This window comes from Nicotiana sylvestris, chromosome 6 (genome assembly GCF_000393655.2).
Source record: "Nicotiana sylvestris chromosome 6, ASM39365v2, whole genome shotgun sequence".
Taxonomy (NCBI): Eukaryota; Viridiplantae; Streptophyta; class Magnoliopsida; order Solanales; family Solanaceae; genus Nicotiana; species Nicotiana sylvestris.
Window position 1 is genome coordinate 98296080 of NC_091062.1, and position 25731 is coordinate 98321810.

The 25731-nt window shown below is 38.7% G+C and overlaps 1 protein-coding gene across 2 annotated transcripts; it reads right to left on the bottom strand.

Moving 5' to 3' along the window:
- Window positions 1-3628: 3628 nt before the first annotated feature.
- LOC104230689 (uncharacterized) lies at window positions 3629-17071 on the bottom strand. 2 transcript variants are annotated; one of them, XM_009783553.2, is made up of 7 exons: window positions 16956-17071; window positions 12164-12644; window positions 11845-12083; window positions 11310-11396; window positions 11108-11224; window positions 10564-11002; window positions 3629-3838 (listed from the first exon to the last, which is right to left on the bottom strand). In XM_009783553.2, exons 3-6 carry the CDS (start codon window positions 12043-12045, stop codon window positions 10601-10603), a joined length of 807 nt encoding a protein of 268 aa, XP_009781855.1. In that variant the 5' UTR covers window positions 12046-12083; window positions 12164-12644; window positions 16956-17071; the 3' UTR covers window positions 3629-3838; window positions 10564-10600. The 2 variants fall into 2 exon arrangements, with proteins under 2 accessions (XP_009781855.1, XP_009781856.1); XM_009783554.2 differs by lacking the exons at window positions 12164-12644; window positions 16956-17071 and having other exon boundaries at window positions 11310-11766; window positions 11845-11933.
- Between the last annotated feature and the right edge of the window lie 8660 nt (window positions 17072-25731).

Here is a 25731-nt window from a genome sequence, read left to right on the forward strand (position 1 = left end):
ATCTAGGTTTTCGGTAGCCTTTCACCGTTCATTGCCCCGAGTTTGTACGATCCTTTTCTGGTGACCTTAAGAATTTGGTACGGTCATTCCCAGTTCGGCCCCAACTTCAATTTGTTCGGGTTCATGCTATTTGGTGTGACCTTCCTTAGTACTAAGTCCCCGATATTAAAGTGTCTAAGGTTGGCCCTTCGATTGTAATACCTTTCGAGTCATTATTTTTGGGCATCCAACCGAACGAGGGAGACTTCATGCCTTTCATCTAATATATCTAAGCTCGTGTTCATGGCCTCATCATTCGATTCCTTGGTAGCATATCGAAATCTGATACTTGGTTCACCGACCTTGACCGGTATTAGAGCTTCGACATCATAAACCAATGAGAACGGGGTGGCCCCAATACTAGACTTTAAGGTCATACGGTATGCCCATAGGACTTCGGGTAGGATTTTCTTCCGTTTTCCTTTGGCTTCGGTTAACCTCTTTTTGAGGTTTTGGATTACGGTTTTGTTGGTCAATTTGTTTTGTCCATTCCCATTAAGGTGATAAGGTATTGACAGGATCCTTTTGATCTTATGATCCTCAAGAAACTTGGTCACTTTGCTGCCGATAAACTATTTCTCGTGGTCACATACGCTTTTGGACGGCATTTCAAACCGGCATATGATGTGGTCCCAAATGCAATCGATGACTTCCTTCTCCCTGACCTTCTCGTATTCCTGAGTTTCAACACACTTAGAAAAATAGTCAGTCAAAAATAATATAAATTGAGCCTTACCGGGTGCCCATGGAAGAGGGACAACGATGTCCATTCTCCACTTCATGAATGTCCATGGTGACAAGACCGAATGCAGCAGCTCCCCGGGTTGGTGAATCATCGGAGCATGTCTTTGGCATTCATCACATTTTCGAATGAACCCCTTCGTGTCTTTTTCCATGTCGATCCAGTAATAGCTGGCTCTGATTACCTTTCGAACCAGTGATTCGGGTCCTGAATGATTTTTGCAGGTGCCCTCGTGGACTTCCCTCAAAATGTACTCGGTATCTCCTTGTCCTAGACATATTGCTAGTGGGCCATTGAACATTCTTCTGAACAAGGTTCCGTCTTCAGACAAGTTGAATCGGGATGCCTTTGTGCGCAGGGTCCTCGATTCTTTTGGATCTGAGAGCAGTTTCCCGATCTTCAAATATTCTATTTGTTTCTCCAATCCCATGTAAAACTTGTAAAGTTTATTTCGGTATTACCTTCTTCTACTATCGATCTCATGAGTTGTACAACTGTATCCGAGTTGAGCTCGACGTCTTCGACTGACAACCCTAAGTTCGCAAGGGCATCGGCCTCACTATTTTGATCCAGAGGTACATGCTGCAAAGTCCACTCTTCGAACTGATGTAATGTTACCTGCAACTTATCTAGGTACCTTTGCATTCGTTCTTCTATAACTTCTTACGTTCCATTAACTTGGTTCTCCACGAGGAGGGAGTTGCACTTAGCTTCGATCACCTCTGCCCCAAGCCTTTGGCCAGTTCGAGACCTACAATCATGGCCTCATATTCGGCCTCATTATTAGTCAATTTCACAGTTCTAATCAATTGTCTAACTATATTGCCTTTGGGTGGCTTCGGTATGATGCCAAGTCCGGATCCGTTTGCGTTCGAGGTGCCGTCCATAAGGAGGGTCCAGATTCCCAAAGATATCCCCAAGTTTACTAATAACTCTCTTTTGTCCTCGGATATCAGGGCCGGCATAAAGTTGGCCACGGAATCTGCCAAAAGTTGAGCCTTAATGGCTGTCTGGGGTCGATACTCAATATCGTACCCGCTAATTTCCACGGCCCATTTGGACAATCGTCCCGAGAGTTCGATTTTATGCATTATATTTTGCAATGGGTATGTTGTCATAACACATATAGGATGGTACTGATAATACGGTTTCAGTTTCCTAGAGGCGCTTAGCAAAGGGAGCGCCAATTTTTCTAGGTGAGGGTACCTAGTTTCTGCCTCACCCAAGGTCCTGCTAACATAATAAATTGGAAATTGCGTACCTTGCTCTTCCCGAACTAGGACTCCACTTACCGTTATCTCTGATACCGCCAAGTGCAGTGGCAGGCTTGATAGATATCGCTCGAGTTCTTCCAAGGCCTGTTGGCATTCCGGGGTCCATGTGAAGTTATTTTTCTTCTTCAGTAACGAGAAAAATTGATGGCTCTTATCGGAGGACCTTGAGATGAATCACCCAGGGTGGCAATGCGCCCAGTTAGCCTTTGCATGTTGCACGACCTTCCAACACCCGTTGGCATTCCGGGGTCCATGTGAAGTTAGCTTTCTTCTTCAGTAATGAGAAAAATCGATGGCTCTTATCGGAGGACCTTAATATGAATCACCCCTGGGTGGCAATGTGCCTAGTTAGCCTTTGCACAACCTTCACGTTGTACACTATCGTGATATACTCGATAGCTTTGATCTTGTTGGGGTTGATCTCGATTCCTCGGTTGGATACCATGAACCCGAGAAATTTACCTGATCCGACTCCGAACGCACATTTCTCTAGATTCAGCTTCATGTTGTACTTCTTCAATATACTAAAGGTTTCCTGCAAATGCTTTAAATGATCCTCTACTCGCAGGGACTTGACCAGCATATTGTCAATGTAAACTTCCATGAATTTCTCTATTTGTTCTTCAAACATCCGGTTTACTTGGCGTTGGTAAGTGGCATCCGCATTTTTTACTCCAAATGGCATCACACTATAGCAGTATGTGCCATACTTAGTGATGAAGGAGGTTTTTTCCTGATCATTCGGGTTCATCCGTATTTGGTTGTATCCGGAGTAGGCATCGAGAAAACTAAGGATCTCGTGGCCAGCCGTGGCAGTGATTATGCGATAGATGTTGGTCAAAGGGAAAGAGTCCTTGGGACATGTGTTATTTAAATCTTTATAATCTACACACATTTTCAGTTTTTTCCTTTTTTAGGGACTACTACTACGTTTGCTAACCATCACTACTAGAAAATAAACCTGTGGCAACGCAAGAAAAACCGTTGCGATATGTAGGAAAACCGTTTCCATAGAGGTATGGCAACGTTTTTTCGATCGTCTCACTAGGTCGCATGGCCATAGTTCTATTGCAACGGTTACTGCAACGGTTGAGACAACCGTTGCCATATGGCTATCTATCGCAACGGTTACTTAACATTCTACTGCGACGAGTATTTTTTGTCAACTGGAACGGTTCAAAGGCGTTGCAATAAAGGTTTGTGTAACGGTTATTTAATCTATTGCAACGGTTAAGTTAGGATATTAAAACGATATTTGGCCGCTTTTGCAACGGTTTTGTTACTATTATTACGTGTTGTTTACAGTAACAACAATCTAATAGGCTCTAACGCAACGGTTTGCATTATCTGTCGCAACGGTTTACAGTGCCTATAGCAATGGTTCAGATTACCTATTGCAACAATTATCTGCTATATGACAACGCTTTGCATGGTTTATTGAGATAGTTTTTGTTACCTATAGCAACGGCTCAGATAAGCTATTGTAACAGTTTCATTGAAATAACAATATACTCCCTGATTGTAAATAAATATTTACATTTTAAACACAATAATTTATATATATATATATATAGTTATAATATCTGTGAAAGCAAAATATTAGAACCCATGTACATAAGTTTAACAACCAAGTACATAAGTTTTACTATCCAAAAGTTAAAGAAGTTTCAAAATGTTTGATAACAAAAGAATCCTAAAACATTTAGAGTTTCAGCAACAATCCAAAAATCTTCTTAAGCAGGATCTCCATTGCTTTCATCTTCCCTTTCTTCATTTTCTCCACCTATAAAAGAGGACAAATAAGATCATTATCTCTTAAAATGCTAGTTAACAACTGAAGTACACATGAAAGGTCAAGTCTTTTATAGAAGTTAAGAATATAAGACACACAATATTAACCAAAAAGAGAACTTTCTGACTTGTTTATGATTGTTCACGGGCAAAAATTATTTTTTTATCTATAGATTATGCTTCATTAGTTCCATCGCTGTAACACTGTCTCCACCATGAATTATAAGATATAGCTGAACTAAAAAATAGGCTGTTAGCGGAAACGTAAAAGAAAGAACACAAGATTTAACGTGGTTCGGATCAAAATAATCCTACGTCCACCAGAGAACAATTGTCCTTTTAATATTAACAAAGGAAGGGGAGATTTCCCAATTACACTTAAGAGAATTTCTCTCTTAACTCTCTACTCACTACAATGTATTGTATTATTTTGGGATGATTTCTACAAGTGAAGGAGTGCATCTATTTATAGAGGTAAAGACCTCCTCTTGATGTCATTGCTGACATCAAACTACCTCCTCTTGATGTCATGGGTGACATCAAAGGAGGAAGCTTCCTCCTAGCATCCACACCAACTCTTTCCACCAACTCTTCCAATTGGCATGCCATTGTTGACTAAACATAAACCAACATTTTCAATCTCCACCTTGGTTTGCGTTTCGAGCGTGTGAACAACTCTGGCCAAAACTTCTAAGCTTACTGGGCAACCCCGTTGTAAGAAACAAGAAGAATCAAACCATTGTTGAACATGCCACCTCCACCTAGCAACTGTTCTCTTCGGAGTTGCATCAGTTGATGCACACCCCCGCCAAGTCCTTGCAGTGTGCAAACTTAGCGAGCGGGACTATCTTGGTCAACATGTCTGCAGCATTATCATCTGTGATAACCTTCACGACCTTGATAGTTCCCTCATCAATAACATCTCGAATAAAATGAAATCTGACATCAATGTGTTTAGTGCGCTCATGAAATCTCTGATTTTTCATTAGATGAATAGCACTCTGACTATCACATCTAAGAGTTGATTCCAGCTGAACTAAACTCAATTCCGCTACTAAACTTTTCAACCAGATAGCTTCCTTTACCGCCTCCGCTGCTGCCATGTATTCTGCTTCTGTCGTAGACAAAGCGACAATCGACTGCAAAGTCGACTTCCAACTGACGGCACTGCCAACAAGGGTAAAGATGTATCCAGTTGTGGACCTTCTTCTGTCAAGATCTCCTGCATAGTCAGAATCCACATAACCGAGAATTGAAATACCTGTACCACTTTTTCGAAAGGTAAGACCAACACCAGAAGCTCCTTTGAAATATCTCAATATCCACTTGACAGCTTCCCAATGCCTCTTTCCTGGGTTGGACATGTATCTACTTACCACACTTACAGATTGAGCAATATCTGGACGTGTGCATACCATAGCATACATAATACTACCAACTGCACTGGCATAAGGAATCTTTGACATATGCTCCACCTCATCCTCGGACTGAGGCATTTGTGACTCTGAAAGTTTAAAATGAGGAGCTAATGGTGTACTTACAGGCTTGCACGTTTGCATATTGAATCTCTCGAGAACCCTTTCAATATACCTCTTCTGAGAAAGATGTACAACATCGTCTTCTCTTGAAATCTCCATACCAAGGATTTTCTTTGCAGCTCCTAAATCCTTCATGTCAAATTCCTTACTCAATAGTTTCTTCAAAGCATTTATCTCTGTAATGTTGTTAGCAGCAATAAGCATATCATCAACATACAACAGTAAATAAATCATTGAGTTACCAGACATCTTCTTGTGATACACACAACTATCAAATGCACTCCTTGAGAATTCATGTGTAGTCATGAATGCATCAAACCTCTTGTACCACTGTCTAGGGGATTGCTTCAAACCATACAAAGACTTCTTTAGTTGGCATACGTGATCTTCTTTTCCCTCAGCTAGGAAACCTTCAGGTTGATCCATATAGATTGTCTCTTCTAGATCACCGTGTAAGAAAGCAGTTTTGACATCAAGCTGTTGAAGCTCCAAGTCAAATTGTGCAACCAATGCTAGTAGCACGCGAATTGAGCTATGCTTCACGACCGGAGAGAAAATCTCATTGTAGTCAATTCCCTCCTTTTGGCTGAAACCTTTTGCAACCAATCTCGCCTTGAACCTAACATCTTCCACTTCAGAAATTCCCTCTTTCTTTCGGTAGACCCACTTGCATCCAACTGTCCTCTTCCCCTTTTGTCTTTTCACTAAGACCCATGTCTGATTCTTGTGAAGAGACTCCATCTCTTCAGTCATGGCTAACCGCCATTGTGCGGCATCCTTGCAAGAAGTTGCTTCAATATACGAGGAGGGCTCCAGATCTTTAATCTCTTCTTGTGCAGCTACGAACGCATATGCAATCAAGTTTGCTTGATTTATAAGGCGTTCCGGTTCTCGTGTTTGCCTCTTCTCCCTCCCCTTCGCAATTGTGTATGGTTCATTGACAGCAAGTTCTTCAACGCCTACATCTTCTGACTCATCTTTAACCTGAGTCTCTTGATCCTTTTCCTTGGCAAGCTCCACCGGAAGCTCCACCTGCTCGTTGTTCTTGTTTCCTGAAAACTCCACGGAAACTTTACGGGAATCAAGTATAGAGGATTCATCGAAGGTGACATCTCTACTAACTATAAATTTGAGTAAAGACAAACACCAAAGTTTGTACCCTTTTACTCCATCCACATACCCTACGAATATGGCCTTCTTAGCCCTTGGTTCAAGCTTTCCTTCATTAACGTGATAATAAGCTGGACACCCAAATACTCGTAAGTATGAATAGTTAGAGGGTTCACCTGACCATACCTCATTCGGAGTCTTAAAGTCAATTGCCGATGCTGGAGATCGATTGACAATATGAGCAGCAGTGTGAACTGCTTCAGCCCAAAATACTTTGGACATTTTGGCTTGTAGGAGCATACAACGAGCCTTTTCAAGAAGAGTTCTGTTCATTCTCTCGGCAACTCCATTCTGCTGTGGGGTATGCCTGACAGTCCTATGTCTTGAGATCCCATGAACCTTGCAGAATTCATTATACTCTTCATTGCAAAACTCCAAGCCATTGTCTGTGCGAAGATACTTGATTTTCCGCTCCATTTGATTTTCAATCAAAATCTTCCACTCTTTAAATGCTTCAAAAGCATCACTTTTTGCCTTCAAAAAATACACCCAAACCTTTCGTGAGAAATCATCAATAAAAATGAGAAGATACCTCTTTCCGCCCTTCGATGGAAGTTTAGAAGGACCCCATAAATCTGAATGGATGTAGTCTAGCACTCCTCTTGTCTTGTGTTTGCCAGTGCTGAAGCTGACCTTCTTCTGCTTCCCTAGAACGCAGTGCTCACAGAAGTCAAGCGTGCTGATCTTCTCACCTTCCAAAAGTTTACGATTGCTCAACATCTCCAGTCCACGTGCGCTCATATGACCCAGTCTCATGTGCCATAGTCTTGCCTTGTCATCATTAGATAACTGCACTGTAGATGCATTTGCAGAGCCAACAATGGTGCTTCCGGCCAATGTGTAAAGGCCATTCTCCAGCTTGCCTTTCAGCATGACTAAAGAACCTTTAGTCACCTTCATAGTTCCTGCTTCGCTCATGTACCTGTAGCCTTGTTCATCCAGAGTACCCAAGGAGATCAAATTCTTCTTCAGATCAGGAACATGACGGACTTGTGTAATAGTCCTCACGATTCCATCATGGCAGCGAACCCGAACTGAGCCAATGCCAACTATTGCACAAGTTGCATTATTGCCCATTACTACGGTTCCTCCACTTTTCTCGTAGCTGCTAAACCAGTCTTTTCGGAACGTCATATGCAGAGTACAAGCAGAGTCTAACACCCATTTGTTTTCATAACTACTATTATTATTACACGATGTTGTTAGTACATAATCATTATCAAAATTATGTACCTGTTCAACTGTAGATGCACTCGCCTTTTCCTTGGACTTTGACATTGGGCAATCTCGTTCAAAGTGCCCCTTCTTGCCACAACCCCAACACTCTGTATTCTTCTTGTTCACACGAGACTTTGATCTGTGCTTTGATTTGGTCTTTCCCTGTTGGCTAGTCCGGCCTCTTACAAAGAGGCCACTTGCCTGGTCATCTCTATCTCCTTCAATGTGCCTCCGCACATCACTAGAGTTAAGTGCCTGCCGCACTTGCTCAAGCTTGATAGGCTCCTTGCTATACATCATTGAATTCTCAATATCACGATATCCTGAAGTCAATGAAAATAGCAAAGCACATGCAAGCGTCTCCTCCTCCCTTTTAATTCCTGCAATCTGTAAGTCCATGACAAGTTTATTAAACGCATCTAAATGATCTTGTAACGAAGTACCTGGCCCCATCTTAAATGTGTGAAGACGCCGTTGTAACAACATTCTTGTTGTCACTGATCGGTCTTGGTATAGCCCTTCTAGCTTTTCCCACAACTGTTTGGCCGTCTCTTCGGTACCCGTACTCACTTCACAAAGCACGTTAGGTGCAAGGGATAGTTGGATTGCACTCAATGCATCCCCTTCAATCTTCTCCTTGTCGGGAGCTGATATATCCGTAGGATACTTTCTGTCAATAGCATGGATTGAACCTTCCCTCCGCAGTAACGCCATCATCTGGATCTTCCAGATATTGAAGTTGTTGCGTCCATTGAATCTATCAATTTCAAACTTCATGGAACTCATATTTGCTTGTTCTTTCTCCTTGGATCGTTAAAGGATCCTGTCGCTCTGATACCAATTGTTAGCGGAAACGTAAAAGAAAGAACACAAGATTTAACGTGGTTCGGATCAAAATAATCCTACGTCCACCAGAGAACAATTGTCCTTTTAATATTAACAAAGGAAGGGGAGATTTCCCAATTACACTTAAGAGAATTTCTCTCTTAACTCTCTACTCACTACAATGTATTGTATTATTTTGGGATGATTTCTACAAGTGAAGGAGTGCATCTATTTATAGAGGTAAAGACCTCCTCTTGATGTCATTGCTGACATCAAACTACCTCCTCTTGATGTCATGGGTGACATCAAAGGAGGAAGCTTCCTCCTAGCATCCACACCAACTCTTTCCACCAACTCTTCCAATTGGCATGCCATTGTTGACTAAACATAAACCAACATTTTCAGCATGCCATTGTTAACTAAACATAAACCAACATTTTCAATCTCCACCTTGGTTTGCGTTTCGAGCGTGTGAACAACTCTAATAACAGATAGCATGTCAAATCCCTATGTTTTATGATATCTAAACTTGTCTTAACCATTTGACATGAAGCAAGCCTAAACAGTGCACGACATCTCGATATAAACTATCATGATTTTTTAGAGAGAAAATAAAGTACTAGACATGATTTCTACTACTTGGATTTGTCAACAACTGAATAGTTCACATAAGTACATTGACAACCTTCATGTTTTCAGTAGTACATGGCCCGAAAAGGAATTTCCTAAGACATGACTTCAGCACTCAAATGAATCATATTGTAATTTAGAATTGCAATTTTATTTACAAGTCTAAGAGACAGGTTTATTATTATGTAAATGAAAGCAAAACTTGGTTATATCAAAATGTCATTTTGAATAGAGTTCTTTCCAATATGGGAGCATTATTTTATTTGCTCAAGTACAGGACTAGGAGGATAAGGATAGGTAACATAATCACAAAGTAAAATATTCAAGATAAATTTAACAACGAAATGGTGGTTTCCAAGAAAAAAAGGGCATATGGTCAAATATTGGACCACATAGAGTTGTTCAGACTCTGCTAATAAATCATGTACTGAACTCTTACTAACCAAAACAATCATCTTCAATTGGAATCACACTGTCGAGATAATCCAAATTATGTATTCCTCTTGATTTTTATAGCACTAGGAAGGGACATTACTTCTTTTAGGATCTTGAAAGGGAGGTTGGAGAACAAGTATTATATCTTGCTTGCCCCATAGGAAATGTTTTTAACTTTTGACCTTGAAGTTCTTCCCATAGGACAAGCGGTGGTCAAAAGCTAAAAGTCACTCCATTAAGCTAATTCAGAAGACTAACAAAATATATAACAGCAGAATCGCAAGGTTTCTGCCCTGTACCTAAAAGTTGGCTTCTCGAATACAATTAGTATTGAAATCTATATTTGGGACATCCGCACTGCCCACGTGATCACAATAGTTTCAAGTTACTCGCAGGATAGAGTATCCATACAGTGCATAATAAGGTTTCTGCCATGTACCTAAAAGTTGGCTTCTGAAATACAATTTAGTATTGAATTCTATATTTGGGACAAGAGAAGAGTTTCAAGTTAATTTTGGTTAGAAGATTTAAGCTTCATTTCCTGAAGATTTTCCAACTAAGCTGACCTATAGGAAATAAGTATATCCTAAGTCTTAATAAGCAAATTCAGGATTCTAGCTATTGAAATTATCACAATTATGATTCCAGCAACAACCTATGAACCATTAAACAAATCTAAAGCATCAGAGTTGGTCAACTTTTGGAAACACGTTGAACTACAGGTTCAGACTCAATCCACTTTCAAGAAGTGGTTATTTCCACACTAATATTCTAATTATTAATATTAAATTCCAGAAATAAAAAGAGTACGACAGCAACAATGTGTCAACTGTGAAAGAAGAAGGAAAAAAGAGAACGACATCAACAATTTGTCAACAATTTACATTAATTAAGTACACACCTTGATTATTACTGCCAGCAGATGGACGATTAATTGTTCAAATTGCAGCTTGTTGTGTAGAGGATGCTTCTCCGAGTGAACAACCACTGAATGTTAGCATATTAGGATCAACTCGTAAATCTGGGTTAAGATGCCGAAGTTGTGCAACAACATTAAGTGTAATATGTTGCCGCCAAGTTTCCTGTTGTTCCTCGAACTTTTTCTGCAGCCTTTGTTGCATTTTCTCTTCCATTTCCTCCAATTTTTGCTGCATTATCTCATCGGTAGTCTTTGAAGAGGGTCCAGAATTTCCAGATTTTTGTTTCAAGATAGTCTTTGTAACCCCACGTTCATACAATCTTACGCGACCTGGATGTTCAGGTCCCATGACTGTTGCAAATGCGTCAACTGATTGGTTATCATCTTCAATTTCTTGAGTTTGTATTTGCTCCATTTCAGCCTACAAATAAAATTTAAGAGAAGAAAATACAAGTAAATAAAACTGAGGTAACAATAAGAACCAAAAAGATAATCTAGACAAGCTTTAAAGTAGAAATCTTTGTACAATTTTGTGCATTGTATCTTCATATGATTCCTTGTATACTCGGCCAGTTTTTCTTGATCTTGTAGCCACAAACATGTCCTTACTTGACGGATCCTCAGAAGTTTCCTTCCTTTTTTTCTAGTCACATAAAAGTCAGAATAAAAATCTTCACAAGTAAGGTTAACAAGTTCATATTAATGAAAAATAAGAGAAAATACCGAACCTCGCGGATTGTAGCAAAACCTGTTTTGCCAGCAGTGTGTGGATTCTTTAACTTTTTTCGATTCTCAGTATTAGTTTTGGAAGTTTGCTGCAACAGGTAAGCTTTTATGTTAAGCATCTAATACATTTCTACCTTATGCATTTTGATACTCTAAAGAGTGTTGGACACTAAGACAAGTTGAGGAATGAACTTCAAAAAGAATTACGCATTCTCTTTGTCCAAAATCAAGTTTACTATGTCTATAACTTATCTGATAAACTTTATCAGACTTCCAGTATTCAAGAAGGTACTTAAATTCAGCTTCTGAGACATATGTTGGCTTTTTTGCCATTCGAAGTTCGTCATTGGCATAGGCTTCATAGTAGTTTTTCTTCAACCAACACTTATACCTTCTCCAAGCATCTTGAATTGATTGAAAAACCCACTCTTTTCCATCATCATGAATGTCATATTTTGTCTATAGTTTGGTGTACTTAAGTTAGACCAAAAATATGAAATATTATCAACTAAAAATTGAAATAATGAAACTTCAAACCTTGATATATTTCCACATATCCTCTTTTGTATTCAATTTCTTCCAATTATGTATATTTAGAGGACAAAAGGTTGAATTTCTTGCTAGTGTACCGAGGAAACTGCCCAATTCTTTTACAGTTTCGTCAGTCGGACCAATGGGTTGGTTCAAATCACTTAGGATGATCAATTTTCGCTCACTCCGACCATGTACACTTTGCATCTGTGTCCTTCCTCTTGTCCAGTTTACAGTGGAAGGGCCTGCAATAATTACGAACCAGAGATAATTACCAAATCACTAATGCTAATTGAATTTATGACTGAAATCTATATATTCTTGCCTCGATCTTCAGATTGCTCAATTACTTCATGAGTGGCAGAATGTTGCGACACTTGCGGCACTTGTTCCAATACTCTTGTGCTGTAGAAGATGTAGAATATTGCGACACTTGCTGCACTTGTTCCAATACTGCTTGTGCGGCAGAAGCTGTAGAATGTGGTGTTGCTCGATGCACTTGTTCTTGCCCTTTTGTTGCTACAGGAGTAGTAGAATCCAATGGTACTTGTTGGACTTATTTTTGGACTTTTTGTGGTACATGAGAGGTAAGTGGTAATTGACGCACTGGTTTTTGCACTTGAGATCCTAACCTTGGATGCTTTGTTTGTCTATTTGAAAAATTAGCTGGAACAACTCTTTTGGTTGTCAACAACGAAAACTTTTCTTTTGCCAATGATGAAAGTGATCCAGCTGGAAGATACTATGAGTTTGTTTCTTTTTTGTTTTTCCTTGTAGTCACTTCTTGATACATAGTCATCTCAAAACTGTCAATTTAAGAAAACAAAGGTTAGCATAAGTATAAATAAAAGAAAACTGGTCATTTTTCATAATATTTCATTTTCCTAGGAAGCTCGTTCAAATGCCTCGTCACGAAAATACAGTGTCATTATGGTCTAGACTTCAGGAAGAATGAATTTTTTTTGTTTGATCTGGGTGTTTTGCATCTGAAAGTAAACTTTTACACTAGATAAAAAGACAATGTGAGGAAGAGAATATCCAAGGAGAAGCTGCAATAATTGTTTTTTTTGGGGATAAGTAAGGTGCAAAGAATGTTATATTGCCAAAGCAAGTCTCTGAGTTGATGGATGTTTCTAGAATTCAAGATGCACCCAAATAATGTTAGTAGCATTCTTTTGAAACCTCCCTTTGGAAAGCTATCTGTTAAGTTCTACTCTGAACCATATAATCAGTAACATCTATGTGGATTTATATGTCTACCAGAACAGTAAGATGCAATGTCATTATATCGGCGCAATTAAATGTGTTAGATGCCTTTCTGATTGAGTTTTTCACAATATTGATGCATTGCTCAAAGTTTGAAAAGAAGTGATCTTTTCCTTTGTAGAATTCTGAGTGCCCTCAATGGGAAAAAAGGAATTTAGAGTGCTGTGAACTCAAAATTATTTAGGGGTCGGAATTTACCTCTGGTATTTTTAATTCGACTAATGTCATTAAACCAAAGGTACTTCAAGGAAAATGATCCATATAACTTAGCTATTTGCTGATTATTCTATTCTTTGAACATGAATACAAGGGAAAGTTAGTTGTACTAGATAGAACACAATAACTAGATAGATCATATACTTCAAGCTTGTAGGGTAACTGATGATTCTGTTAGTTATCCCTTATAATTTTAAACCAATCTAAGTAAAGTCAAAATACCGAAGAAATCTTCTTTCTGCATGCTACAATATGAGAATCAATTATACTAAACAGAGTTTCTTCCAATAAATTAATAAGACAAATTCAACATCTCAAAAATTATCACCTACTGCATCCAATAGCAATACCAACAAATATTGGATATTGTGTTATTCAACAAATATTTCAGATAATACATGTTAATGAATCATGGCTAATTGATAAATCTTATAGTATATTAGAAACACCCTAATGGAAAAAGATCTAACAATTTGTAAAGACCCGACCTGTTGTTTTAAGAATTTACGCCCCGATCCCCTATTAATTGCATTCCTGAGTTGTTTCTGCTATTGTGAGTTGCCGAGAGGAATTATCTGGAGTTTCGGAGAGTTTTGGGACACTTGGTCCCTAAATAAGAGCTTAAGTTCACGAAATTTGACCGTAGTCGGAACAATGTGAAGACGTCCTCGGAACGGAATTATGATGGTTCAGTTACCTCCGTTGGGTAATTTCGGGTTTAGGAGCGTGTTCAGATTGTGTTTTGGAGGTCCGTATCTAATTTAGGCTTGAAATGCCGAAAGTTGAATTTTTGAAGTTTCCGGTTCGATAGTGAGATATTGATCCGAGGGACGGAATGGCAATTCGGAAGTTGGAGTAGCTTCGTAGTGTTGAATGTGACTTGTGTGCAAAATTTCAGGTCATTCGGACGAGGTTTGATAGATTTTTTGATCGAAAGCGTAATTTGAGACTTTTTGGAATTCTTAGGCTTGAATCTGATGTAAAATTTGTGTTTTGATGTTGTTTTGAGCGTTCTGAAGATTGGAACAAGTTTGAATGATGTTTTAGGCTTGGTTGACATGTTTGGTTGAGGTCTCGCGGGCCTCGGTTGTGTTTCAGGGTGGTTTCAGATCATTTCGGGCTGTTTTGCAATAGCTAAAGCTGGTATCTGGTGTTGTTCTTCGCGTCCGCGAGGGTCCTCTCGCGTTCGCGAAGAAGGATTTGGCTTCTGGGATTTTGTTCTTCGCGTTCGCAAAGAGAGCCTCGCGTTCGCAAAGAAGAAGAAATTATGTTACGCAGATCTTACTTCGAAGGCTCATATCTCTCAATCTACAATGAATTTTGAGATGATTCAAAAACAAAAGTTGTAGCTCTTTGAATCTAGTTTCCAGAAACATATTATAATAGTCATTTGGACATCTACAGAAAAAGTTATGGTCATTATACTAGATGTTGTTCGAGAAGAGTTTGGAAAATAATTTTTTGAAATTTTGTTCTTCGCGAACGCGAGAAGAGGACCGCGAACACGAAGAACAAATCCCTGGGCAGCAGAATAAAGTCTAAACTCATCTCACTCTTCTATTTTTGGACCAAGGGAGCTCGGGTGAGGCGATTTTTCGAGAGATTTTCAAGGAAAACATCGGGGTAAGTGTTCTTAACTCAATTTTGGTTAGATTACTCGAATCCATCGTTGTTTTTAACATTTAATTGGTGATTTTAGTTGGTAAAATCTTGAAAACCATTTTGGTTTAATTTGAAGATTTGAAGGTCGAATTGATGTCGGATTTTGGTAAAATTGGTATGGTTAGACTCGTGGTTGAATAGATTGTCGGATTTTGTGAGTTTCGTCGGATTCCGAGACGTGAGCCCCATGGGCAAATTGTTGGTTAATTTCGGATTTTGTTGGAAAATTTGTATTTTCATATGGAATTAATTCCTATAATTAGTATTGACTGAATTGAATTAAATATGGCTAGATTCGGATCGATTGGAGGCCGATTCGAAGGGAAAAGGCATTTCAGAGTAGGATTTTGCTCGGATTGAGGTGAGTAATGATTGTAAATAATGCTCTGAGGGTTTGAAACCTCGGATTGCACATCGTAGTGCTATATTGGTGTGAGAGACACGTTTGATGATGAGCGTGTGGTCGTATACTATTGGGAATTGTGACTTGGTCCATCCCGCATTGATGATTTTACCGCGTATTTGATTGAGACTTATTTGTTTTCATTATGCTTTGGGCTAATTGCCATATTTGGGCTTCGTGCCAACTATTTAAATCCTTCGGGGATTTTTACTACCATTTCCTCATTGTTTTGACTTATTATTTGAACTCAATCCTGTAATTTTTCCATTGTTTTACTACTCAACCATTTTACTCAGTTTTGAGATTTAAATGATATTCTAAATGATGTTTTGGGCTGAGAAATGTTGTTTTACTATTGCCCGAGGGGCTTTGTGATGATTTTGGACTGATTAAAGGTCGAGGGCCTAGTTGTAAGGATACACTGGTACTGATATGAGGCCGAGGGCCTGAGATACTTATATGCACCACGAGGTGTCATGATTTATATGAGGCCGAGGGCCTAGATTTGATGCCACGAAATGGCTCTATATTGCGCTTGGGCCGTAAGGGGCCCCTCTCGAAGTCTGTACACCCCTAGTGAGCGCGGGTACCCATTGTGATCTGATATTGCGCCCGAAGGGCTGTTACTGTTCTGATATTGAGCCCGAGGGGCTATTACTGATCTGATATTGAGCCCGAGAGGCTGTTACTCTTCTGATATTAAGCCCGAGGGGCTGTTACTATTCTGATATTGAGCCCGAGGGGCTGGCACTGTTCTGATATTGCGCCCGAGAGGCTGGTACTGTTCTGAGATGTTGCCCGAGGGGCAAATTTGTTGATACCATGCCCGAGGGGCGAATTTCCATTTTGTTACTCACTAGTAAACTACTTGTTTTACTTGTTGGAAAAAAGGGATTTTCACTTGATTTCTCACTGCTTTACTGTTTAAAGTGATTTTACTGTTTCAGTATGGAATGCCTTGTGTTTTTACGTGATTTCTTATCTTCAGTCATTATTTATATTTATTACTCACTGGGTTGGAGTACTCACATTAATCCCTGCACCATGTGTGCAGATTCAGGCATTGCTGGTTCCGCTCCTAAGTGTTGATTCCTCCAGTTTCAGGCGGCTTTCAGGGATTACGAGATAGTTGTTGACGTCTGCAGCCCTGTGTCTCTATTATCTCGTCTTTTATATTCCTTACGGACATTGTACTAGTTATTAGATTTAGCAGACTTATATTATGACTCATAGATGCTCATGACTTGTGCACCCCAATTAAGGCTGTGTCGGGCTGGACTTCCGCATTATTATCTATATTTCCGCTATTTAGTATTATTTACACCATGCTTAGACTATATTTGTGTTAATTAACTGTTTTAAAACATGATTTGGGTTAAGTCGGTTGGCCTTGTCTTCACGAGAGGCGCCATCACGACCGGGTTCGGGGTTAGGGTCGTGACACAATTTCAGTTCAAATCATAAATCTAAAGCAACATATACACCACTTATACCCAAAATATTAAAGAACAGAGAAATAATTTTAAAAAAAAAAAACCAAAAATATCTAAATTAGAAAAGAAGAACTTACAACTTCTTCGGGTAGCGATATTTCACAGTGTGCCTTTAGCGACAATAATTTCTCGCAATTGACGCTAACTGAGAAACTAATTGTATGAACACTCTCAAGGAATCAATCTTTTCTAGAGAATCTGCCAACAAAAAACTTGCTTCTAAATGTAGCTACTGAATAAACCAAAGACTCTTATAAAGAAAATGCATTTAAAATTAAAATAAAAAAGTAAGACCACCAATTTGTGGGCATGCAAACAAAAACCACAAAGAAATTTGAAAATATGAAACTTGGTTGAAATAGGTCAACTTACATAGATGGCAGAAAGTGAAATTTGAATAACAACATAAGAAATCTAAGCATTGTTGATGTTGGGAAACCACGATTCTGAAGTTAGGACCTCACAATTCTGCTACTTTGGGTATTTAATTTACTCCTCTACACCAAGAAAGCTAACTCTCACCCGTGGCTAAGAACCCTAATTGCACTATTTATGTTGGAAATTTAGATGAGAGAGAAAGAGAAAGAGAGAGAGAGAGAGATAGAGACAGAGACAGAAAAATTAGGAGTAAAAGTGGGAGATGAAATTGGGAGTGAAAGTGGAGAAAGAGGAACAAATTGGTTTAAACTTTAGAGTCTGATGATATTAAGGAAGGAAATTGAGAGTTATGTGTTTTACATTCTTCTTTATTTTTTACTAAGAAATAAGAGTAAAAAATATTAATGAAAATATATATTGGCGGGTTTAGCGAAATAGAAGCGGGAAAATTAGGAGGGAATCCACAACCGTCCCCATAGATAATTTTTTCCCAATATCCTGCCAATATATAATACTATTGCAACATTTTTTTATAATCGTTGCTATAGTATGATATATGGCAACGGTTCCTGCACAATGGCAGCGGTTTGATTATTATAGTGTATCGAAATCCTCCAGACCTTTTGGCAACGGTTAAGACCGTTGCGGTATATACTGTATGGCAACGGTTCTGTTAGCGTTGCATAAATTTTCGTTGCCATAGGCCTTATTTCTTGTAGTGCATTCTGGGTATTTGACTTCCCGAATGGACCCTATTTTAAGGAGTTTAGTTATCTAGTCCTTGATGAAAGCATGTTTGATCTCGGACTGAGGTCTCTTTTTCTGCTTGACCGGTTAGAATTCGGGTCCAGACTTAGCTTGTGAGTGGTTATCTCCGGTACGATTCCGGTCATGTCGAGATGGGACCAAGCAAAACAATCTATGTTAGCTCTAAGAAATTGAATGAGTTTTTTCCAGAGCTCGGGGGTTAAACCCGTGCCAAGGTATACCTTCCGATCTGGTAGACGTTCAATCAATGTGATTTGCTCCAGCTCTTCGACCTTTGATTTTATAGCATCATAATCATCGGGGACTATAAAAGATCTGGGAACTCCGTAATCATTATCTTCATTGGTCCCCTATTTTATCCAATTGGGTCGTGGTTGGTGTCGATAATTGCTATTTAGTTTCCTGCTTTGTATTCGAACTCGGTTCCTTTGATGTCGCCAGTGTTGTTACCGGAATTACTTCTTTGACTGCAAACACTTCCGTTGCGGCCGGTTGCTCCCTGTAGATTGTTTTAATCCCTTTTAGCATTGGCAATTTTAACACCTAGTGAAGAGTCGAGGGCACTACCCTCATGTTGTGGATCCATGGCCTTCCGAACAGGGCGCTGTACCTCATGTCCCCCTCAATCACATAAAACTTTGTTTCCTGGATGGTTCTAGCAACATTTACTAGTAAAGCTATTTCTCCCTTATTAGTTTCACATGCCATGTTGAATCTGGTTAGCACTCGGGTTGCAGGTACGATTTGGTCTTGTAGGACTAGTTGTTCTACGACCCTTGATCAAATCTGAAATGCATTCTTTCTGGAATCTGTTGTTTGCCTGTGAATGTTGTTCAGTCCAAATCTGAAATTTTTCCTAAGTCTCTGTCACTGTTCATCTGGGTCAACGGGTCTTGTTCAGACTTGTTGTGTTATTGGTATATTCTACTGATTTTGTTACTGCTGCTACTGCTGAAATTTACTCCTTCCACCTTCATTTTCAGGTACATGTCTTTTAAATTTTAAGTTGGAAAGTGATTCAACATGACTCATCAATGAAGTTTGAATTGAAATTCTGTTTTCTATTTGTCCAAGTTCATCAATTTAAATTTCATTTTTTATTTATGTTAGTTAATTAGTAGTGAATTCAATTTGATAGCTATGAGCTAATTGTCTTACTTTGAAAGTTCGTATAAAGATTTGTAATAATATTAGCTCATTATCTCATTAGTTTAATCATATTAAATTGTCAAAGTAGGGAGTATGGCATGAATGTTGGTCATTATTTAATTTTGTTGTTGGTTAAGTAAGAAGTGATGTAGAAGTGCCAAGAAAACTACAGTAGTGATATTTATTGTTAAATAAGGTTAAGATGGTGTTGTTGGTATATTTTTATAAGATAATAGATGTGTGTATAAAAGTTGGCGAAAGGTGATATGATGTAGCTTGGTACAATGTTAAAACGTTATGAATGTTTACGATATACAGTTAAGTTGCATGTAAGGTAATTTTATTGAATTAACTTGTATAATAATTCAGCCATTATAAACTCGATGCCTATCTACCTTCATAAGACAAATTGATCAAATAATTAGGCTTATTAGATTAAAAGCGAGTATATGAGAATGAAACGAGATGTATAAGTACCAATTGCAACACTTGATATCAATGGTAATTAGAAATAGAATTTGCATTAAGTAAATCATGAAAAAAATTTGAAAATATTTCCTTCCTTTATGAATCGCTCATTTTCAATTTCATATGCAATTTATTCTTTGATATATATATGTATATGTCATATTTGTTTTTTTAAAATAGTATTAATCATATTTTTTATTCTGTCCTTTGAAATTGAATAGTTGGAATGAATATAACTTATATTCGGAAAATATAATCAACGGTCAACATTTAATAATTTGTAAATTCTTTTCCAAGAATTTAAGGGCACCTTAAATGGGAATTTATCATGACTTTCACATAAAAATGTATAGATATAATAAACAATTTGTGAAAAATCCCTAATATCATTACGAATACTTTGCGCAATTAGGGATACGTTCGCGTACCCTGATTATATTTTTAAAAGCAAAAAATTCGGATTATGCGTACGCGCAACTTCGAGCGAATATTTAATAAAATTTTTTTTTCCAAAGGCGTTAAATCAATTTCACAAAGAACCTAAGATGTACGGTTCACTATTCAAGAAAAACAATTTTCTTGATTCGACATAATCTCGAAAAATGATTGTTTAATAAATATATTATCAAAAATTATTGTGTACACGTATGCATGACACAATTCCGCATTTTTTTTTTAAATTTATAACACGAATATACGTACGCGTAATTCGATTCAAAGAAGGGTCCTTAATCACAATAAGTAAAAGCGGAATAAATCATGTAACAAAAGTATTTAATAAAAATCAAGACAATTAAGCCAATAATAAAAATAGTTAAGCGACCGTGCTAGAACCACGGAATTCGGAAATGCCTAACACCTTCTTCCGGATTAACAGAATTCCTTACTCAGGATTTCTGGTTCGCAGAATAATAAACAGAGTCATATTCTCCTCGATTCAGGGATTATAGTTGGTGACTTGGGACGCCTTAAAATTCCCAGGTGGCGACTCTAAAACAAATAAACAAATCCCGTTTCGACTGTCCTTCAATTGGAGAAAACTCCCCACGCGCCCCGCGGGCGCGGTGAAAAGGAGGTGTGACACCTATTTCTGAAATGATTCTTGGCTCAATCACTCAGGAATTTTTAGAGATGACCGTTGTTGAATAACCAAGCTACCTCCTCCCTCAACTATCAACAATCATCTATTCTGTGGACGTGAGTGCCATGATATTTGCACATCTGGTTTGGATCCCTTTGGGTTGGGTCAGATTGTAGAGTTCGAGGCTATTTTGTATCTTTAATGCATCCGATAGCCAATACGATGGCAGCAACATCAACGTTAAAGTTATATTCTGATAACCTTAGTGCTTCTTTAGGTTCGATAGGCCTGTCGAAACCGTTCTTGCTCATAAGTCCCCAGTTGCTCAGGCCTTGATCATTTCTCCTTTTATTTCGTATAGAACCCCATCCGTACCTACTATTTCTTCGATCCTCATTGTACAGCTGATACCGATCCCTGTTTGGCCTTGGTTCATGATTGATATCTCTTTTGACTCTTTCGATGGGTTTAACAGGATAAACGAACCCTGAAAGAGCCCCTAGTTGATCATCTTCGACTCTGATTTTTTATTGATATCGGTTATGCTCATCAGCGCAAGTGACAGTCGGATATTCTATCCGATTCTATTTCAACTATTGTGAAGCCACCGAACTTTGAACATTGAGTCCTTGGGTAAAAGCTTGAATGACCCAATCATCAGTGACCGGTGGCAGGTTCATCCGTTCCATTTGAAATTGAGATACGAACTCTCTGAGCATTTCATTATCCTTTTGCCTTACTTTGAAGAGGTTTGATTTCCTGGTTTTTGACCTTGACAGCCGCTGTGTGTGCTTTCACAAAAGAGTCTGCAAGCATATCGAATAAGTCAATAGAATTAGGGGGTAAGTTGTGACACCATATCATAGCTCCCTTTAACAGGGTTTCTCCGAATTTCTTCAGCAATATAGACTCGATTTCATCATCCTGCAATTCGTTTCCTTTGATGGCGCATGTGTATGAAGTGACATGCTCGTTTGGGTCAGTCGTTTCGTTGTATTTAGGAATCTTGGGCATGCAGAAATTTTTAAGGATCGACTTTGGAGCCGTACTCAGAGGGAAAGGTTTCTGTACAAACTTCTTAGAATACAAGCCTTTCAGTATCGGCGGTGCTCCCGAGATTTGATCGACCCTGGAATTGTAGGTTTCCAGCTTTTTGTCATTTACTTCGATTTTCTTCTCCCCTGATTCTATTCATTTTGTCAGCTCCTCGAGCACTTTTATGATCTCGGGGTTATTACCTAACTCTTTCCCACTCGACCTTTCTGTGACCGATTCCTTCCTATGAGTAATCTCTCGAGACGGATCGGGCTCGATCCTGCTCGGTATGCAGCTCTGGTTTTGTAATTGAGTTATCGCTGCCTGTTGAGCCTGTAACATTTCAAAGATCATCTGTAGATTGACCCCATCTCATCCATTATTTTGAGTATTCTGTGATGTCAACTGGGCTCCACCAGGGATGTTATTCTCAGGGTTAGTAGGGAGGCTTGTGTCGATAGCCACATGCGAATTAGCGTCCAACTAGTCCGCAATTGGAATTTCGATAGGATCAACAGGCGGTACCTCGTTATCGGGCGCTATGTTATTGTTTTCACCATGGTGACCAGATTCATCGTCAGCAAGTAGAGGTGCTAAATGCGAGTTTGACATTTCGAGCTTAAGCCTGAAATCAGAGACACTCCAAAGAACACATGTAAAATATTGTGTGTTATAAAAATTTGTATCAAATAACCAGTATTATCCTTAGCCTCACGGTAGGCGCCAAATTGTTTACCCTCAAAATCGGATAACAGTTAAATTTATAAGTGGTTTTAAGGATATGTGGTTTAATTTAACACAAAGTGATAAATTGAATTATAAATTAGCGAACAACAATAAAGTAAATTCCAACTGTATGACTTGAACAGTTATAGCCTTGAAAGGTAAATCTCACTCGAACTAGATGCAATTCAAACAATATAAGATACAAAAGAATAGTAGCTTGCAGAAAGATAATTATATTATAATGCCTTGGGATTCGTGTAATAATGTATCTTGCAAATAATCAGACCCTCTTTATATAGTAGGGGAATCATACTTTAGGCACAATTCTATAAAAGGTAAAAAATCTCATGATTTGCTAATTAACCGGTTCCTCATTAATACATGCCGAGATCTCCGTCGTGATATCCAACCGGTTACAAATATTTCAGCCTTCCGTTATCTGGTTCGACAATGTTACCTCAGGCTCATTCAGAATCGGGGTCAATTCCGAGGTCATGGACTCGGTAACCTCGAAGACGGTTTTCTAACATCTTATATTGGTTCGATGGAACCCGGGGCTGATCTTCAATTCATTACGTTTTAATCCCGATCTGTCATGCAATAGATGAGCCCGATTCCGACCGTATACATGGGCCAATATCAAAAAAGGGGTACTCTTCGTGCCAAAGCATAGCTTGGATAGTTGGTGATGGTAATTCCATTGACCTATGAAATTATAAATGGATCATGAATTCTTCCTCTCTAAGATCTATAATACAAGGCCCTTTACAGTTTACACCAAAATAAATAATTCTTAAAAGTTGGGGCATATCCTCGAACTTTCTGTCTCTAGGATGAAGTTTCCTCTCAGCAAAAGCTGAACATGGGTAGAATATCGAAGACTGGAGCGAGAGGGAAAAGCACGCAAGGGGTAAATTAAAGCCAAAATCAAGGAGGAAAAGGTTTTCCTCGAACAAAAGACTCGAAGAAAGTGAGGAATTTAAATACAATTCATGGAATCATTCCATTATATATGGCTCAAGTATCGTCAATACCAACACTAATGGCGACACCAGCGAGGAAACAGGAGGAAATTGCGGAGGTTCATAGTGATGTAAATAGACTCTTATGGGTTGACATGGCGGAGGAGGAAGAGGTTGCACTTACTGCAAATGGTAAGATCAAAACCCTAGATGTTAGACTATCATGGAGTAAGATTGTGGGAAATATTCAGCGAATGAAGGAGAGGACTTGACATGGGAAATACCTATTAATAGCAATGTGAAAATAACTATGGAGGATATTCATGAGGAAATGGAGTATCGGAAAATAGGGGTTGTACGCTATGTGTTGGGATCAAATCCACCATAAACAGTCATCGAAGGGTACTTCAAAAGAATTTTGGGAGGATAAGGAATTGATAAAGTTGCATAAGTACATAGAGGAATATTTCTAGTCAGATTTCGCACAATGTAAAGTCGAACAAAGGTAGTAGAGGAAGGAGTCCAGATGTTCGACAAAAAGTTTATCATAATTAAACCATGGCAACTAGAAATAGAAATGAAAAAAGATGTTAGGGATAGCATACCAGTTTGGATTAGACTACCGAGATTGAATGTGAATAATTGGAAAATAATACTTAGCTAAGATTACGGGGTTGGTTGGCAATCCCCTGAAGGATGATAAAACCACTACTATGAAGGAGCGAATGAAATTTGCTAGAGTATCGGTGGTTGTACCCATCAACAAGGTATTTGCAGCTACAATCATGTTTGAAACCGAGCATGGCAAAATTGTGGAGCAGGAGGTTTAATTTGAATGGAAGCCATCCTTATGTGCCAAATGTAAAAATTTTGGCCATGAACTAAAAGAATGCAGAAAGCATATCAGAGAAGAGGCAATCAACAGGGCACCAGCTAGACAAGAAGAAATGGAAGTTTGGCTATAGGAGCCAAGCAAAGTAGCTCACGGTGTGATCAGCACATAGGTGAACAAAAGTTAACTGATGAAGAGATAAGCAAGCAAAAAGTAGGGAAACAATTGATGGAGATGCCTAACAAAGACATGTTCTAACATAAAAGAGGCAACACAAGAAGAGGAATTGTAATTAGAGAGCCACAAATCAATACAAGGAACTCATTTGCAGCCCTAGTAGTTCAGAAAAACAAAGAGGATGGTATAGAAAAACCTCCTCACCTAGGAGGATGTGGAGCTTAGGGAGGGCCATGACTTGGAAAGAGTGAGGAAACCTAGTCCTCATGGATATGATCAGATTCTGGTATACCAGAGGTCTAAACAAGCCAGATAAACAGAGGGAAATAAATCTGTTTATCCATAATCTAAGGGTTGGCTTGTTTGGACTTCTGGAAACTAAGATTAAGAGAGTTACTGCCCAAAAAGCTTCTCTTAATCATTGTCAAGGCTGGAAGTTTACTACAAACTTATCCACATACCGCGCAAAAAAGATATGTCTTCTATGGAAACCTCAACTGTATGAGGTAAGCATAAAGAAGGTGGCTAAGCAACTAATTCATAGTAAGGTCAAGCATCGAGGGGTAGGGCATAATTAGTATATGATTTCAATGACCAAGCAACAAGAAGGAATATGTGGGAAGAAATAAAGAAAATAGCCTCTCAAATAAATGGTTCTTGGGCTATTATTGGAGATTTCAATTGTGTCCTTAATAGGGAGGAAAGATAGGAAGTAAAGTAGCAATGGGTGAAACAAGAGACTTTTGACAGTGTATTGAAGTATGTGGATTGAAGGAGCTTAGATCTTCAAGAACTTTCTTCACATGGAAAAATAAACAGGGTGAAGATAGCAGAGTATATAGCAAAATTGATCGAGTGCTGATAAATACTAAATCGATGACAGACCTGCCAGCATCAGAAGTACACTTCATGAGTGACGATATCTATGACCATTGCTCTACTGTAATAAATTGGGAAGGAGGGAATACATGACATAAGAAGCGGTTTAGATACTTTAATATGTGGAGCCTAATACCAGAGTTCAAAACGAGAGTACAAGATGTATGGAAGATTGTGTTGACAAGTACAAAAATGTATCAACTAGTGAGAAAGCTAAATAGAACAAAAGTTGTATTACAAAGGTTAAACAAGGAAATTTCTTTGATGTAGAAGGAAAAGCAGAAATAGCAACGGCCATCTTGATAGAGTGTCAAGCTAAGATTCAAAAGGACCCAAGGAATGTTGAATTAATCAATGAGGAAGTCAGACTGCTGAAAGAAAGTATCAAATGGAAGGCT